Here is a 17,546-nt window from a genome sequence, read left to right on the forward strand (position 1 = left end):
ATTCTGATGCCGGTTTACCAGGTTTCAAAAGGGTGACTACTTTCACTTCTCTCCACTCCAACGGGACGGTGTTAAGCTCCAACATAATGTTGAATAATCTCAACAGCCGTTTCCTCGCCAGATCTGGCAGATTATGGAGCAATTTGTTCCGAATCTGATCCAGTCCTGGAGACGAATTGTTGCTGGAGTACAGAGCAAGCGATAGCTCAACCATTGAGAACGGTGAATCCATTTGCGGATCACTCCCATGAGCACTCTGTTGATATGGTGGTGCTTGAGCGAAATCAGGGCAGACTTTTTGTGCAAATGGCTCTAGCCATGCCCCAGAAACCCTTTCGCTCTCGTTTGTTGCTTTGCTGTTGCGCATCCTTTTCGCCATGCTCTGAAGCTCCGTTAGCGAAGTGGAAGGCTTGAGGTTTTTGACATACCTCGGCCAGTATGACCTTTTTTTTTGCTTTAAGCAAGTTTTTGCACCTACGCTCCAGGCCTCTATAATGAACGTATAGATCCATGGAACCGGTGTCTCTATACCTGGCAAAAGCCTTCCGCTTCGCTGAGAATGCCGCTTTACAATCCGCGTCCCACCAAGGAGTGGGTGGTCTTTTAAAAATCCTTGCCTGGGGGGGCGGCCTCGTTTGGGCACCGAGGGCGCACTCGTTTATCGCCATAACGAGATTTGCATACTCCTCATTTACGGAGAAACTGGGTTCTACGCGGATTAGCAAAGCGGTCATTTGGTCGCCGTATTTCGTCCAGTCGATGTTCCTCGTTAAGTCACAATTAGCGGGGACTTGATCGACTGTGCGACTCCTCTTGATAATCGAGATCTTTATTGGCAGATGGTCGCTACCAAGCGGGTCTTGGATTACCTTCCACATAGAATCCAGCCCTAAAGACGACGAACAAAGAGAAAGGTCTATTGCGCTGGGTCGTGCCATAGGTGAGGGCACCCTAGTTGCTTCACCAGAGTTTAGAATTGTCAAACTGTGTGTGTCGCAAATATCCCTAATGATTGGTGCACGATTATCGTCATGCGTGCAACCCCAATCTGATCCATGGGCGTTAAAGTCGCCCAGGATGAAAAATGGTTTTGGTAGTACCGTTACTACTGTCTCAAGATCCTTGTTGATCTTCTTTGGATCCAGATTGGCTCCCGGTGGGATATAAATTGAGGCAATAGAAACGTCAAGATCCCCTAGCTTTGCCTGGATCGCGACGTATTCGATTACCTCGGGTGTGGGGAGGGGTATTCTGCTGAAGCTGTGACTGCTACGAATACCAATTAACACTCCCCCACCACGCCTATCGCTAGTTGGGTCATGTCGATCTTGACGAATAATATTATATCCCGGGAAGGTAATATTTTTATCGGGTGAGAGCCAAGTTTCACTTAGGGCAAATGCATTACAATTATATTGCCCTAGTAATACCTTAAAAGAATCTATTTTTCCCAAAAAACTTCTGCAGTTCCATTGTAGTATAGTAGTCATTGGAGGCATTAATCATCCAAGCGGACCATCATACTTAGACATGGCCATTTTGATAACCATTGCCTGACCATTCCTCTTAGGAAAGGAAATGCCAGGGGAATCAATCCGGTAAGGGGTTCCGGGAGGTGGAGGGAGTCAAGGAGAGAGTGTAAAATCTCTGTCAGGCTTGGGAGGGATGGCCTGGAAAAAGATCTGGGTTCGCTAGGGAACGCCAGATTGCTGGGATTGGAAGGGTTACGGGAACGTGGATGGGTGCGAGCGTCACGGGAGGGTTTGGAGCCCTGGGGTTGGCGTGGGGTCGCGTTGTCGTGACGTCGAGGTGCCTTTTTGGGTGAAGCTTTAATAATTTTTTTTATTGTCTTTTTGTTCGGTACCCGTGTTGTATGCAATCTTTTAACTCCATTTAATGGTGCCAGATTGGGCAACGGTTCATTACCCTCCAATAGGGAAAGGTTATCGAACGGATTCACACTTGAGGTCGACTTCAAAACATCGGCGTACGATCCTCTTGTATTCTGCAAGACGGCCCGTTTGTGTTCTGATTGTTTTTTTCGGTACACAGCACACAACGACATTTCGTGCCATTCCTGCTTGCAGTGAATGCATTTCTGGGTTTCGGCCTTGCATTCGGATGTTGAATGCGATCCCTTGCATTTGCCACACTTCACGGAGTTTGTGCAGTAAGGCTCTGAATGTCCAATCTGGCTACATTTTGTGCAGCATGCTATTTTTTGCACAAATGGTCGACGGATGGGCACTCTGAGTCCTTCAATGTACAGCGTGTTTGGCAGGACTGTACCCTCGAAGGTGATCCGGAGTGAGGAAGTCTCACGGAACACCTTCTTTCCATCGACCGCACTTGAAGCGTAAAGTTTTTTAACTTCAAGGACCTTTACCCGAGGGGAAGATTGGTGCAGAAAAGCCCCTTGTCCGTACTTTAGGATGTCCTCTAAGGGGTAATCTAAGTCATCAATGACACCGATGACTTCCACCAATCCACCGGGAATATATACCCGGTAATCCTCCGTATAGGACGGATCGGCCGCAATAGCATTGGCTTGCATCCGGTCTTTTGCGGTGACCCGCAGCTTGTTTGGACGCGGGCGAATAATGTCTAAGACACCAGGATATTTTTTATAAACAGATGCCGTAATTGCTCTTACATCGAGCTGTTTATTTTTCGGCATGAAAAATACATCATGTATCCCGTTATAAGATGCGGGATACGCTCGGAATCTGGGATTCCCCTTCAACGATTGACCCATCAATTGATCACGGGACGTTGAAGGTAAGGGCTCGTTACTAGCCTTTTTTTTCGCATTCTGTCCTGGATCAGAACTTTTTCGCTTCACTGTAGTAAAGCCCTCCTCCGATTCATCCATCGGCTCCGCCTCCATGAGAGAGTCGGAGCGAGAGAAAGAAACCCAACTGTGTGACGAGAAAGGATAGGTAAACAAGAGAGGATCACTTACCACAAATAGACACACGAGAGCGAGAGTACACGACGAACGAGCGCTACGCACCTGTCCGACGAATGCGCTCTACACTCACAAACCTACACAACAGTACACACGCAGCGCGTATACACGCGCTGCACACAACTCTACGCACTACACACTGTACGCACTATACACTAAGCACAGATCGCTTTCCGATCGTTCTCGCACGTATTCCCTTGCAGTGCGTATGGTCGAGGTCAGTGGCTTGTTGTCCGGCAAAAAATCCATCCACTTGGAGCGCGTATCGATCACGTCTGATTCGCTTCGTGGTTGGGGACAGAATGGACTTCGTTGTATTGTTTAATATAAATATTACTGATTATAAATTCCGATAAATAATAATCAGTAGCTAAAACAAGAAACTTTCGGAACTAATATAAAGGATACATACAGGGTTTCTCACGATTTATTTTTCGGTTCCGATAATTTGTTGTGCTCGTCTCACGATTTATAAATCGTGTTTCATAGAATTTTTTTCGGTCATAATTTATTGGCGTCGTTGGATTGGATTTTTATACACTAACACCAACAAGTTCTAGTAACACACAAAAATCGTGGGAGCATATCAAAAACATATGGGAAACAATCAAAACAATTGAGCCAACCAATGAATTGTGGAAACCCCTGTAATATTTCTAATTAGGTCTATATTTCTGAACCGTGAGTTGTTGAATTATATTGAATAATATATTAAAAACGGGGCGCTTACGTAGTACAGTCGTCAATTTGTACGATTCAATGATATTTCCATCATGGGTTCAAGCCACATATGAACCGGCCCATCGTAGCTAGGACTGATTATCCGACTTCTAGATAGGTAATAGATAAGTCTCGAAAACCTTTATAGACCGGCATGACCACATTACGTCAAGATATAAGATGATGAAGAAGAAAATAAACAAATAGTAAATCTGTAATTAATTTCTATACATAAGTTTACATTTTTTTGTCTTCCTGGCAATGCAAAATTTGACAGTTAAGGCTAGAGTTTGTCGCTCAATCGATTGAGTAACCCATACAAGATTTAAATTCATAATTTAGCATATTGTCACATCTTAAGTCCTGACCACTGCACCACGAGGCCGATCAGGACCTAATGTTCTCCGTGCTCTTTATTAATAAAAAATAACAATCGATAAGTCTAACATTTAATAACATATCTAAACCTATCGAGTTTGAACTATAAATTCAAACCTAGAGTATATGAATTTTCGATTTTTTTAAAGAGTTCTCATTACAAGCAGCTATTTCTTAGTTTTTGGACAACGTTAAAAATATAAATATAAAGCCACGTAAAGCTGAGCCCACTATTGGTACAGGCAAGCCCTGACCAACAGCAGTCGATGTGCCAAAAAAGAAGAAAAACAAAAGAGCAAAATTGTTATTCGTGCTGTGGTTTATACGGAAGCTCTCATGTACAATAATAATGGATACAGTTTAGAAACATAAATTGATGTGAGATATTTCATCATTATGCTCCAAATTGTCAGCATATTCTCAATTGAAGCTGTTTGTGCGAAACATTTTGAAAATGTGCCTCGAATGTATTTCGTCTGCGCTTGACCGTGCTATCCTTACACACTGACCTGCTTAATGGCCTTACCGGTCGTAAAACTGCTTATCGTTCATTTTTTGGGTTTCTGCAAAACCAGGAAGCTCGTACCTGGGGCTTGGAGCAAATTAAGGCTAATGCTTGTAAATGACAGCTATATTTGCCAATTACTCGGTCCGCAGCATGACCCACTTCTTCCACCGGTTTCAGGTGCGGCCTGATCATAGCATTTGTCGCTCAATAAAAACGTCAGCTCAGCAGTAGTAGTATCCTGCTAGCGTGTACCATATGTTTCGAAGCGATGTTGAAGGTGCAATGGCAAACGCAGAGGCTGCTACCCTCGTACTTGCGGTAAGGATTGTGCCGTGGCTTTTCGTGGGCTGCTGCTAATGTGGTGTGCCACAAATGTCGTTGCCATTGTTGTGGCAAAACCTTAAGAGCCTGCAAGAGTCGGGACAATGGGGGCGAAGGGCATAAGGCTGGAGAGATATTTCCTTCCCTTTGCCAATCCCGAGCATATCCGGAATCGCTTGGTAACGATGCGAGAAGTTTATATGTATATAAATATGAACGTATCCCGACATAAAGCAATACGTACGTTGTGCAACGGAACAAATATGTTACCTTCCAGTGGAGGTCGACAAAAATTCGCAAATATCACACGCGACTCTTGCAGCTCGCCATAGCGTTTTTGCATTGTAGCGAAACAGTCGAAATGGACCGACGGCACCACCACAATGATGCTATTATTTATGATAACGATTAAGGAAACATTTCATTCCACTTAAACCGCATTCACTTTATTTTCACCACAAGCTTCTATTGCGGGCACGGGCGTTCCTTCCCGTTAGCGGCAAGAGACGAGACGAGTTCGTAACGCTCGGAGAGGAAAAGAAAAAGAGCAAGACGTTTCAAGATGTATACGTATCCTTCGGAGTAGTCACAACTGCGTAGTGAATGCGAACTGTACGTATCAAACGGTCTGGAGCGTTAAAAACAGGAAAAAAAACATCTAAAGCAACTATCACTCTTGCAGCGTCTTTTGGGTCCGAGAATACACAAAGAAGCGGGTTCGTTTGCCCAAAGGAAAGCACGCACCATCAGCGGCGTACATCAGCCGTGCAATGTTTGACGAGCTTTGGTGAACAGTTTCTGCTCCAGAGCGGACTACAAAAAAGCCACACATCGGCGTAAAAAATAGCAAGGAAATGAAAGAACCGGCCAATCGGCTATACTAAGGCTATACATCGTCAGTAAAAACTTGTGGTTTGCAAACCTTCCCGCAACCCGCCCGGGTCCAGTCCCTGTTTGGAAAGAAATAGTATGGTGGAAAGTAAAATATAGCTTCAAATTTGTTTAGATTTCTTGGGCAGCTATCTGTAATTCGCAACATTCATCAAACCGAAGCGAAAGCGTCAAAGCAAACGGTTGGCCGTCCCGAAAAGTCGATTCATATTTGGCGATGCGAAACGGATGTGATGGGATAGGAGAAGGCAGACCTTTAGTACGGGACAACGGAGGTGAAAAATGACCGTATTCTTGAATGAATTTGAACAGAAATTCCATTTCCACTGCGGCAACGAGCCACCGTGAAGATGTCGGAAGAGAGGAAGCGGATTAGGCACTCCCAGTGGTTGAGATACAGTCTCATGGTCTCACCAAAGCCCGATTGATTCAAATGTTCTTGCTTGGTTCGGGCGTCAATCAATAACGCAACAAAAAAAAAACTGCAGGCAACTGTGTTTTATCGCAAGGGAAATATTCGTAGAGCATACCTGGAGCATTTTCCTTTGCCAAAGCTAGTTGCTCTGGTAACAATCAAACTGTGGCACCACATTCCATTGCTTGCTTTTGATCATGGCGGATAATCGGGAGCGAAACAAGACGCCATTCAGTTGTTGTTTGTTGTCAGTCATCTCCTCCTCTTGATCGCACCAGAATGGTGACATTAATGGGCCGCAAAATGAATACTGTTTGTGATGCATGGTGAAGCCTGGTGTACCGTAAAGGCCAAACCCCTTTTACCCTAACAAATCCAGACCGATCGGTTTTAGTTTCCCTTGCCATGAATATCCTTCCAGGAAAATATATTGCGTTGCTATTCAATGCATTGTTGGTGCGTAGTGTATGTTGTAGGACATAGTTGCCTTGGCAATGTGGTGGTGTCATTTCCGTAGGATAGTCTTCGGAGACTCAACGTTCACTTGAACGAGTTTTCAGCTTGTCAGCCCCTTCATCTTTCGCATTTCGGCAAACGTGGTGTGGATGAGTTGCAGTTTGATAAGAGCAGCGAGACAAGTTCTCCATCGTGGATGATCGGTGAAGAGGCTTTGTGGTTTTTAATTGGATTATCCCTTTGAGATTTGGAACTCGAGTGAACCTTCTACGGTTCTGCGGTATTATTGTGCAGGAAGTTTGCTCACAGACACCGGGGTCAAGCGATATCTGGACTTCTTGGGCAGGAGTGAAAAGTTTGCCCGTCTTGGATGATGCCTTTGTTTGTGCTACACCCGGTGAACGCTCGTGCAACTTTGAATATTTGTAGATATTCTGAGGCCAGCTGAACTGGCAGGACGACTTTATGGTCAACCAATAGTCGACAATATGAGTCTTCTTTTAAGATGGTAGCTTTGAGGATGGTTGCATTCAGTTTTCTGAATTTATGAAACGAAGGCTTAAGTTTGTGATCGGAAGCCTTTTTATTGTGGGCACAAATTCATTTCGGCTTTTATAGATTCTTGGAAATTAGGAAATTTCGTCTTCCAACACGTAAATATGTTTTTCACGGAAGTTGATTGATTCGTTTTGTGGTTGAATCGTATACAGGGTTTCGAATCATATTCGAATTTTGTAAGCATACTGTGGAGCTGTCATCAAACTGTGTTTTTTTAGAAAACATCATCGGTATCAAGTTGAAGCTTTTTACACCGGTACCCACAGTCTGAAGACAGCTTGACAGTATGCTTGCAAAATTTCCCTAGTCGATTCCCTAAGTGATTGAACTATTCCATTATATGATTCGAAACCCTGTAAAAGAAGATTCGTATAAAGTTGTACTTAGATTATTTGATGTTTAGTTCCAGTTAGAACAGGTTTTGCTGTGCTGTAATGTTGAGTTTCTATCCTTTATATTATTTTATACAATATACATTTTATATTTAAAGTTCAGTAGTAAGACAGCATCTTTTTCTGAAGAATTTTTAAATGTTCATATATCCGTATATCCATATATGTATGTCAAACACTCAACAAGATAGAATTACAGTCCGACTTCATCATTTGAACACTTTTTTGTTGACATACTTTTTAGTTGAATGCTCGATAGTTGACGGACAGTTCATTTAAAATTGTGTTTTTATCAAGGTCCATAAATTACTACAGGTCGGTCTATCCAACGTACTTTGACAAATCTTCATCAGCTAGGGAGACCAAAGTTACTTAGCTTTCCTGCAAAGTTCTTAGCAACCATAACTTCCTACCTGTCGATCTCTATAGACATCTCCATCCATCATGGCTACCAAAATCAGCGCTAAGAACCCACTATCTATCTAGACACCTTGGTTTGTATTAAAATTGGCGCTAGCTGTTTTACCTGTGCATGCAGTGTTGTGGATGCATTTTTCCAAAGTCTATATAATACAGAGGTCGAGTCATCCAGAACATTTGATCAAGGTGTATGGATATTAGGAGGTGAAGTGCTTCAGAGCAAATTGACATAACAATACTGGGGGCTCCGGTATTAAAATCGGGAAGGGCTGGAGGGGGGTATAAAAAATTGTATGCGATTTGACATAACAATACTCAATGATGGCGCCCGGCAAACGCGCTAATAATCCACCTCCTCAATAAATACACCTTGCATTTGATCTAAAGCCGTGGGAAAGTTTTGACAGTTGAAAGAAAAAAAATCCAAACGGACTAGAACAAATTCTGCAACCATATGATCTTTCATAAAATTCACACTTTCATTGTTTTGCTGCTTTGATTATCTTGATAACAAAACCTGCCGAATATGCAAGGTTTTTGTTTTTTTTTTATATTTTGAAATTTTGATTTTTTTTTTGGTTTTGTGTAGTAAAAGTATCATAGTTGTAAAAAGTGTTTGGTTGTGAGGAAATGTTTGTGACCACTTCCTAACACTTTTCACCTAACTCCATCTTTGAAAATGGGAGACCAAAATCGAACTATGCTTCGTCCTCTATATTATATTGATTGGGTCAGTGCTCACAAGCCTGTTAAGGATCTCGGATCACTTGGCTTTGAAAATACATTTGCTGCGGCCCACATGCATTGAGAATATGTTTAAATCTTATTCTAGAGATGCCTGTTGAAAATGTTATATTGATTGTGAGGGAAATAATGCACGATATGCATTGTAATAAACTTTTCTATAAAAAAAAACAAATCCCTTCCCGGACCACGTCTGTTAACGCCGCGGACCACAAGTGATCCAAGGACCACAAGTGGGCCACATGTGTTCCACGGACCGCAGGTTGGTGACCACTGCATTAGGTAACTCTTCAGAGAATTGTTTGAGGGCGAATCTTTCCCCTTCCACCTCCAAAAAAGATTCGTGACACAATTCTTCAGTGAATTTGAAAATGGAAATTTTATGAAAAAGCGTTGAAAAACCATTCAACCAATGAGTTCAGACTATAATTACTTTCGCTATTCCCTATGGTGTGTTCATTTGAATTGTTTCTTTGTAGTTCCCGTGCCAAGTTCTCAGTATCCTCGTAATAGTACACGAATGCAGTTTCCTGGTGAGTCAAATTCATCCTGACTATGCCACCATATTATTTGTTCAACAGTTTCCATTGATTGGGGTTGAGCAGATGAAATGTTTCAGAGTATATTCAATACACAGTCTATTTTTGACCATTTGTTGTGAAACGTCAGAAAAGCTTAAAATGCAGTTAATCTTACCAATATATATTGAAAAACATTGCAAAAAACAGACGGTACAAGTTGGTTTAGGGTCTAATTGAATCTGGTTTTAACAAAAAGATAGAGCAGTTTCTGTATCCTACTTATTGTCCCGGTACGCCAGTGCGCTTATTGAATTTTTATTATTTATGCCGTAAAAATGCAAAATGGCCCGAGCTTTGCCCACTGAAGCTTTGCCCCAGGCCAAAGCAACTGCAGCCGTTAAGACAAAATGGCGTACGGAAGCATGAACCGTGAGCCTCAATTTTGGGTGCGGTGGTTGTTTTTATTTTTATTTTCTGTGTGCTGCTTCTTCGATCGGCTACCGACATTTTGCGGTTATTTTGCTTATGATCTTTCTACCCGCAGTTGGGTTGCCCGCAACCATCGAACCCATAGTATATTGTCATTGGAAACTGTTATTACAGGGATCGGCAAGCAGAGCAAACAAAGTAAACCTCTGGCAAAATGTTTTCATACAGAAATGCTGCAGCAATGGTGTGAGAGAAAAAAGCATAAAAAATGTCGTCGTTCGGAAAGCTGGTGGAATTTTAATAGGATTTAATAAGAGATTCGCGTTTCCGTACTGTACTGCATGTGAGCATGTGGAGGTGGCTTGAACGCGTGTCTCTATAGAATTGTTTTCCTATTGGTTGTGGTTGCGGAGGGTGCGACCAGAAGATGTTTGTTGACTTTTGTACTTTTTCCGTTCAGAACGCTCATTTTTTTGCTTTTTTTTGCAAAATTGCTAAGCTTTGGCACTAAAGGTCCCTTTCTTCGACTCTAGACCCGGGTTTGGTTGTCTCTTTGTTGTGGGTGAGCTTACGGTGCTGAAAGTTTTATGTCCTTCCTGGAGAGCGGTTTGGGAAGGCGTTTGTGTTTCTTTTTAATATGTTTTTTTTTGTTCTATCGTTGGTATGCTTCTTGAACAAATCGGATTCAGTTGCGAGCGAGTAACGAGTCTGCTTGTCTTCGCTGAAAGCAATCGGAGAGCTTGTGTTTTCTTTTTTAGCAGAATGTTAATGGCATTGTTTGGGTAGATCGTAAAAGGCTCGTGAAATTTTGATGAAATGTAAAGCAGGGCGAGAGAAAATTGAATCATTGTTCGGTTGTCGCGTTTCGTTGTAAATCTATGCCTTAAATAGAACCTCCAGAGCGAAAGCATTGAACGAAGTAAGATAGAAAATTTTGTTTAGCCGATGGTTTTGAAACATATTTATTATAATTGAAAAACAAATATTGTTAAACTCATTCCACGCTGAGTTTATTGATTTATTGAATCAATAAATCTGATTCCCGGTGTAATCTGATTAGTCACTGGTAATAACTGCTTACAGTGTATCCCAGTCATTCTTTGATTTCTAACAGATTGTATTAGTTTCCCACTTCTGCTCTAATCCAGCAAAATCGAAGTGACTGGGATGAAAAGTTCCTTTATCTTGGGGCTGATGTTCAAGCTAGATGGTCAAAATCCAATTTTCCCGAAATCTTCGAAACACACACACTCTCTCACACCTTCGTCTGTCGCAGTGCAGTACGCCGTAGAGATGTGCGCTGTGATGATTCTTTCCCCGCTCAGGAACATTCGTGTGAACATGAAAAATGGTCCATCGTGGAACGCTATTTGTCATGTGATATTTTCAATTTCCATTGTCAAATGTGCAAGATTTATTGCCTCTAGGAGGATGTTAAGCAAGGAAAAGGGTACACTAACGTACTCATACATGTTGTCGAAGGATATCAGTGTAAAGAAGAGAGTGAAACAGAGAGAGAGGGAGACAGAGTGCACACTCACAGCGCCCTTTGTCGCTTGTGTGACATACTCTGATATTAAAACCGAGACTATTGGAAAAATAGTTTAATTTGATCGAACAGGTATTCTTTCACATTTGTTCCGACATTGAAATGAAACGTTCTCCTTTACGGTGATCGACGATGCAATTTCGACAAAGAGCAATCGAAATCCATTTATGGCGGAAATTGATCGTTTTACCATGATTTGTTCACTATTAGAAAGAAAGTTTATGAGAACCACCGGAAGTGGAAACACTGGAACATGTTGCTTTCAGTGTAGAAAAGTAATTAGTTTACTATATTCAGGGAAATTTTGAAAACCTTTTTTTAGCAGGCAGGAACAAAGCATAAAATTACAGCCCCGGATTTAGCATCGGCATGAGAGTGTGAGCAGTTTCCTCTGCTGCAAAGTGTCCCTTTTTTGAGCCTTTGGTTACCTTTTCGTTTGTTGTTTCAGGACGGATCGCTCAAACCATTCTGTGCAAGAAGCGTGTAAAAGCTAAGGTGACAAACAGAGTGTACCAACCCCTGAGGGGTCTGTGTTGGATTTTAATTTCTGAAAAAGGTACGGCAAATGAATAAAAGCTTTAGATCTTTCGCAACATCTTCTTCCTGTTGCTTTTGCGAAGCGTACAAAAGACACACTACGCGCTGGGAGAGTGAGGCACGTTCGTCAATCTTCGAGCATGTTTGTTTGCATGCAAAGCTTGTTGACCTTTCTTTTTTGGTCTGTGTTTGCGGTCAACAGAAACCCACTCGGTATGGAGAGCTTTTTCCTTTAATGCCTCTCGGGCACTTCCGTTTCACGCGTGTGAGCGAAGTGAAGCAGCAGAGCAGTTAAAAAATCATGCTTCCCCTGAGGCCTCAGACAGGGGTGTTACCGTTGTACTTGATTTACACGAAACAATGCACGAGGGTTTGAGTGAGTTTTTGTTCCGTTTCATTTCTCACAAGCGGATTCGTGGTTAGTGTAAAAGTTCTTGTTTTGCTACAGTAGAAACACGGATTACAGTGTGTTCCTGCTAGGTAAAGCTAAACTATTCTGCAAACGTTTTTATGCTTCTAGGCCAAGCCTATTGAGGTTTATGTTACGTAGGTTAAAATAATGTTTTCAATGGTGTTGGTTTTTGTTTATACAAACAAAGAAAGCAAGACTTCGAGCATGTTCAAGAACACATGAAAAAAAGCAGCAACCAAAGCTTCCTTCTGTCGTTCAACTCTAATGTACATAAACTGTGTAACGTTCGATAGAGGTGGTTTTCCCATTGTATCGGAGGGAAGCAGAAAATAGGAATAAGATGGTGGATACGAGCTGCATGCATAAAATCTGTATCATTTCGGAGCGCCAAATCAAATCGGTACTTGTTTTGTGTTCCCACTGCGTCATACATATTCACAACGGTCGCAAAAACACGACGTCTCAAGATGGTACAATCCTCCCCGGTTAGCGTGGTGAGGAAAACTTGATCGTTGTAACGACGTTTGACAGAATTTTAAGTTTTTGTCCCACCCTATCCGGCACCCTTCTTTCCGTGAGCGCGGTGCTCAATCGGTGGGTACTGCTGGAAAGTATAATTAGATTTCCGTTCCCGTGCCGAACCCCACAAGCAGTGCTTCCCCGTTCGCTTGTTCACATTATTGTGCAGGAAACGATAACCATTCCCGAGCTCATCGAAACACGTCGCTCCGACATCCGGCACTTGAGCGGAACGAGCTATCGAACGCTAAACTTGCTGGTACAGCATAACCAGCCCGCAACAGTGCTTTTGCATCGCTTCCCACTTACCTATCCTTTTCCGATGTCTTGTAGTTGTTACGATCTGCGGGAAGGTAGAGCACGTGGTGAAAAAAAAAGAAAAAGATAACAGCGCGTAAGATGAGATGTGAATAAATGCATAGAAATTAAGAAACATTAACACAGACACAATTCCGCGCACAGCCCTGCAGCTACACTCGATACACACCCTCGTTTTTGATATGATGCTGTGTGTTGATCGATGCATCTGCTAGCTTCGCGTGTGGCATAGCTATCGGTTTTGTAATACTTACTTCGGAAGCAACATTTTCGCGCCCGCACTGCGTAGATGCAGAGACAGATGAGTATGAGAAAGGCTGCCAGGCATCCGCCCGCAATCCCGAGCAGATAGCTTAGCTCGAGCGGTTCCACTACTTTTAAGATTCCCCGCAACAGTACAGCACACATCAGGTTGGGCACACGAGGGCGACGCGGTTGACGCAAGGTCCCGGTGGAGTTAGTATGTAATTGGAAAATTAATTAAAGCTCAGTTGTTTGAATGACGTACGTGTGTGAGTGCGTGTATAAGGTGTGTGGTGAATGGAGCAGTAGCAACGCTGAAAGCAAGGAATGTTGTGTTCCGTTGGGAGTTGGACAATGTTTCCAGCAACAAACAGACATCAGAAAAGACACAAACCACTCGTCCTTGTGTATATGTGTGTGGTGAAGAGGGGAGACAGAGCGACGGTTTTGTGAAATAGGAAGCAGAAGAAAAGTTTGCAGTGCACAACATTCTCCAGTTTGTACTCATTTTTGTATGGTAGTTAGGCAAGTCCTGCGGGAAAGTTTGGAGACGTTTCGTCTTTGCGTACGTGTAATGGCTTAATTATGATCATTTGCAATGATCGTAATAAGCGACAAAGTTTTTTCCCAGCACGCGCTTTTACCAGGAATGTTGTAACCTTAAAGCAAACAGCCGAGCTGAAGAACATTACGCTATGAAGGGTATACCAGGCATGCGACGGTGTTTCCTGAACATTGTCATTTAAGATGTGGTATGCAAAGTTTTCGCGTTTGTATGGTACGTGATATCACGTCAGGATCGTTCAATTATGCTCAGTTTTTAAACGTGGGGACGTCATGTTTTATATGAAAAAAGACACTACACTACAATTTTACAGGAAGATATTACATCTCCGGAGAGTAACTCTTACGCAATATTTAGCAATAGTAATCGGTTTTACTTTGAGTTTTAACATCGAATTTACAGTTCAGGGAGTAAAGAGAACAGAGTGTTAAAATATCTAGAACGTGTGTGTTTTAAAGGGCTTTAAAATATCATTCCAACAACTGCAAGAATTGCTTTCGAAGATCAGCTCATATTTTCTTACTAGCAGGAGTTTACTAACCTGAAAACATTCCTTCGACCCTTAGACTGATGGCATGGCGATCGGTGCCTCTTTCGTTTTCAACCACCAGATAGTAAGGACGCTGATCCTGGAGATCGGCATCGTCGATGTGTAACGTTGCCAGATAGCAATCTTCCCGACTGTCCTGTGTCACATCGTCCACCCGATAGCGACCTGTGAGGTTCGGGAAATGGTAAACAAATCAAGCGTTATTCAAAATCATTCCCTACAATCATTTCAGCCAGGTTTCAGGCCCACCATTACTTACCTATACCGGAACCAGCTTCGAGCCGTAGTGATCCCCACTCCCAGGCTACATGGCGCGGTCGTGGATCTGCACACACGATCAACGACAGCGTTGCGGAGTCACCTCTTTTAACCGAAACCGAATGGCCAGCAACGCCACCGGAAGTGGTGCGCAGGACCTGCGGTGCTCCGACCACTTGCAATGCAATCGGATCGGATGTAGCTGTCCGTTCCTGGCCGTTGATGAAGTTCGTCGCCCGACACTCGTACTCTCCCTGGTAGTCGTATGTGACGTTATCTATCACCAGTCTAGATTCTCGGCCCCGGTCGAGGAAGGGCTTTCCTTGAGTAGAAATTCTGCAAAATGGGGGATGCAAACGAATGATAATCAGTAGAAAAAATGCAGTGACTCAGTAATGGTGTAAAGAATGTTAAGGATTAAAGCAAAAAGGAGCAATGGAATGGTACATTGAGCACGGACGGGTGAACATGAACATCAAAACAAAACAAGATTTATGAAAAGATGTTGAATGAATTACGGGAAAAAAGTAAGCGCTCCGATGGGCGAATAATAGGCAGCAAAACGAAAAAACTTTTTGCTGATGCCAGCTCGACAAGATTTTCACAGTGGAAGGTAAAACGCGCGCGGTTGGCAGAAAAGGGAGCAATCCTTTTCATTTCGTTTCCGTACGCTGCATTTCCCGGCACACCAGTACGAACGGAAAAGCGTTAATGAATTTTAATTAAAAGAATAGCATCCTCGAACCGGACGAACGAGCCTTCGTCAGCAGCAGCCTCGGACAGGGACCGCTTGCTGCATGTAGTCATAAATAAATAATTACATGCCGACTGAATGGCCGGCTTTTCACGCGTCCGCCAGTTGGTTGCTGATGGAGCGCTGCACAATCTTAAACGGGAATTAAAGAAGTTTCTCGTTTTTATTTGTAGGAGCTCATACGATGAGTTTTTTTCTGTCTTTCAAAGTAAGGGAAAATACTAAAGCTGCGATAGTGTTTAGCTGAAGCATCTAGGTGGGATTCCACATTTTTTATGTTTTCTTTTGAATAAACTGTGTATGTTTTATGGCTTAGCATAGCGTACGGTTCGGTGTTTTTCATTGAATTTCATCATCAAAAGTGTGCTTTAATTTAATACAGCATGAGATGTGATGTAACGTAGCAATGCATCCTTTTCCAAGAAGTGCATCCTTTTCCTTTCCATATGCTGGAAATGAATGTTTTAATAAAAGGCCTGAGTAAAAAGCGACGAATTCACCGTATGTACTTCGATGCAGGCAGATAATTGAAACTGATTTGTATAAAAGTTGTAACGAATGACGTAAACGATATGAAATGAAAAATATTTAAAGGAATTATCATCCAACAGCAAAGCTTTGCAATTTGAATTGGGTTTCTTTAGCTTTGAAATGATTGTGCTAATTTCAAAATAAATTATATGATCATTTTATAGCTTTAATAAACCAGTGCTATAATTTCCTCTCCGTGTTTTTAAAAAATTATATAAATTGTACCTTTGAACCCATTTGTAGGTTGGTGTAGGGTTGCCCTCGGCCACACATTCAAATGCAGCTGGACTAAATAGTGGAGCTGTGGTGAGACGGTCCGGCCCGGCTGATAATATTTTCGGCGCATCTACGCAAAGAAAAAAGATTTTAAAAACAGTCCGTGTTGAATATCCGTTCTGGTGACACAGAGGCTACGTGTGCGTTGTATCAGGTTTCGTTGCCATTTGCAGCTTTACTTCGATGATTATTTCACTCACATTTGACATCCAGCTGGACAGACATCGTGTCTGAGGTGCCGACGGAGTTCTGCGCCTGGCACGTGTACAGTCCGGCGTCACGTCGCCCGACCGGCCGCAGCTGCAGGGACTCCTGCAGGCTTGCAATCTCGGACCGGCCGGCTCTGCGCCACACGATACTGGCCGGCGGGTTTGCATCTGCTACACACCGTAGGATCAACGAGTCTTTACCCTCCTCTAGGTCGATTTGCGGGGCACCGAGCATTCGCACGGTGGGTGCATCTAGACATGGGGTCAAAGTAAAAACAAAGCAGTAGTAAGTAAAAGTATTTAGCAAAGGGAAATAAATAAAAAAGGAAAACGCGTTACGCAATATCGAGGATACAACCATAAAGCACAGGAGCCGGCAAGAACATCGCGTTTATTGATTTCAATTCCACTGGCTACAATCCGTTGAACCGTTGCTTCGCGGGGTTTTTTACTGTTTCGAAATGCGAACGTGATCGCTCTTATTTCCCCTCTGTGTGAGCCTTTTCTTTGACAACCCCCCACCACTCATTTATTTTAAACAACCGCCATTGCGTTTGGGGCATTCCACATTATGTCTGCGATAAATATATTATAACTTCATCGATCGCAAATAGCGCCCGAAAAAGGATTGACAAATAAATATCACACAACCAAACTGACACGTTTGACCTTTTGTCCGTGTTGATGTTCGTTGATTCTATGACCTCGATTCGCAATCTGGATAGGAAGCCAACTGCAACATCAACTGCACTTTTATCGTGTGGGATATGTGACAAGTAGAAAAAAAGAGGGAATCCTCCGCATCTTAACACTCCTACTGCCCCGCCTGTCAATCGAGTGCCGAGTTGGGTTTCTTTGCGTATCATAAACCAACGGATTGAGCAATAACAAAAAACAAATTGGAAAAAAGTAGAACCTGACGGTTGAATAAAAACACCACCAGTAATGTATTCAGTAGCAGTAAAAAAAAAAGTTCGCCACAAAAGAGCATGCAACGGTGCTGTTATAAATATTTATTGTTGCTGATAAAACAATATTAATTGAGGTCACCAGAGAAACTCTGCTAGTAAAAGGTGGAGGAAAGAAGGAATGGGTAAAAGCAAT

The 17,546-nt window shown here is 42.7% G+C and overlaps 1 protein-coding gene across 3 annotated transcripts in view; it reads right to left on the reverse strand.

Annotated features, from left to right (window-relative positions):
* LOC1271586 (uncharacterized) overlaps nt 1-17,546 on the reverse strand; it is a 130,217-nt gene that overhangs the window by 45,708 nt on the left and 66,963 nt on the right. For 2 of the 3 annotated variants that reach the window (XM_061649441.1, XM_061649440.1), the window contains exons 6-11: nt 16,434-16,694; nt 16,183-16,303; nt 14,674-15,008; nt 14,406-14,579; nt 13,311-13,430; nt 13,048-13,081 (exon numbers count right to left, since the gene is read on the reverse strand). In XM_061649441.1, coding sequence (XP_061505425.1) covers nt 13,048-13,081; nt 13,311-13,430; nt 14,406-14,579; nt 14,674-15,008; nt 16,183-16,303; nt 16,434-16,694 — 1,045 coding nt within the window. The remainder of the gene's footprint in view (nt 1-13,047; nt 13,082-13,310; nt 13,431-14,405; nt 14,580-14,673; nt 15,009-16,182; nt 16,304-16,433; nt 16,695-17,546) is intronic. The other variant, XM_061649442.1, reaches the window with a different exon arrangement.

Source organism: Anopheles gambiae, chromosome 2, assembly GCF_943734735.2.
Source record: "Anopheles gambiae chromosome 2, idAnoGambNW_F1_1, whole genome shotgun sequence".
Lineage (NCBI taxonomy): Eukaryota > Metazoa > Arthropoda > Insecta > Diptera > Culicidae > Anopheles > Anopheles gambiae.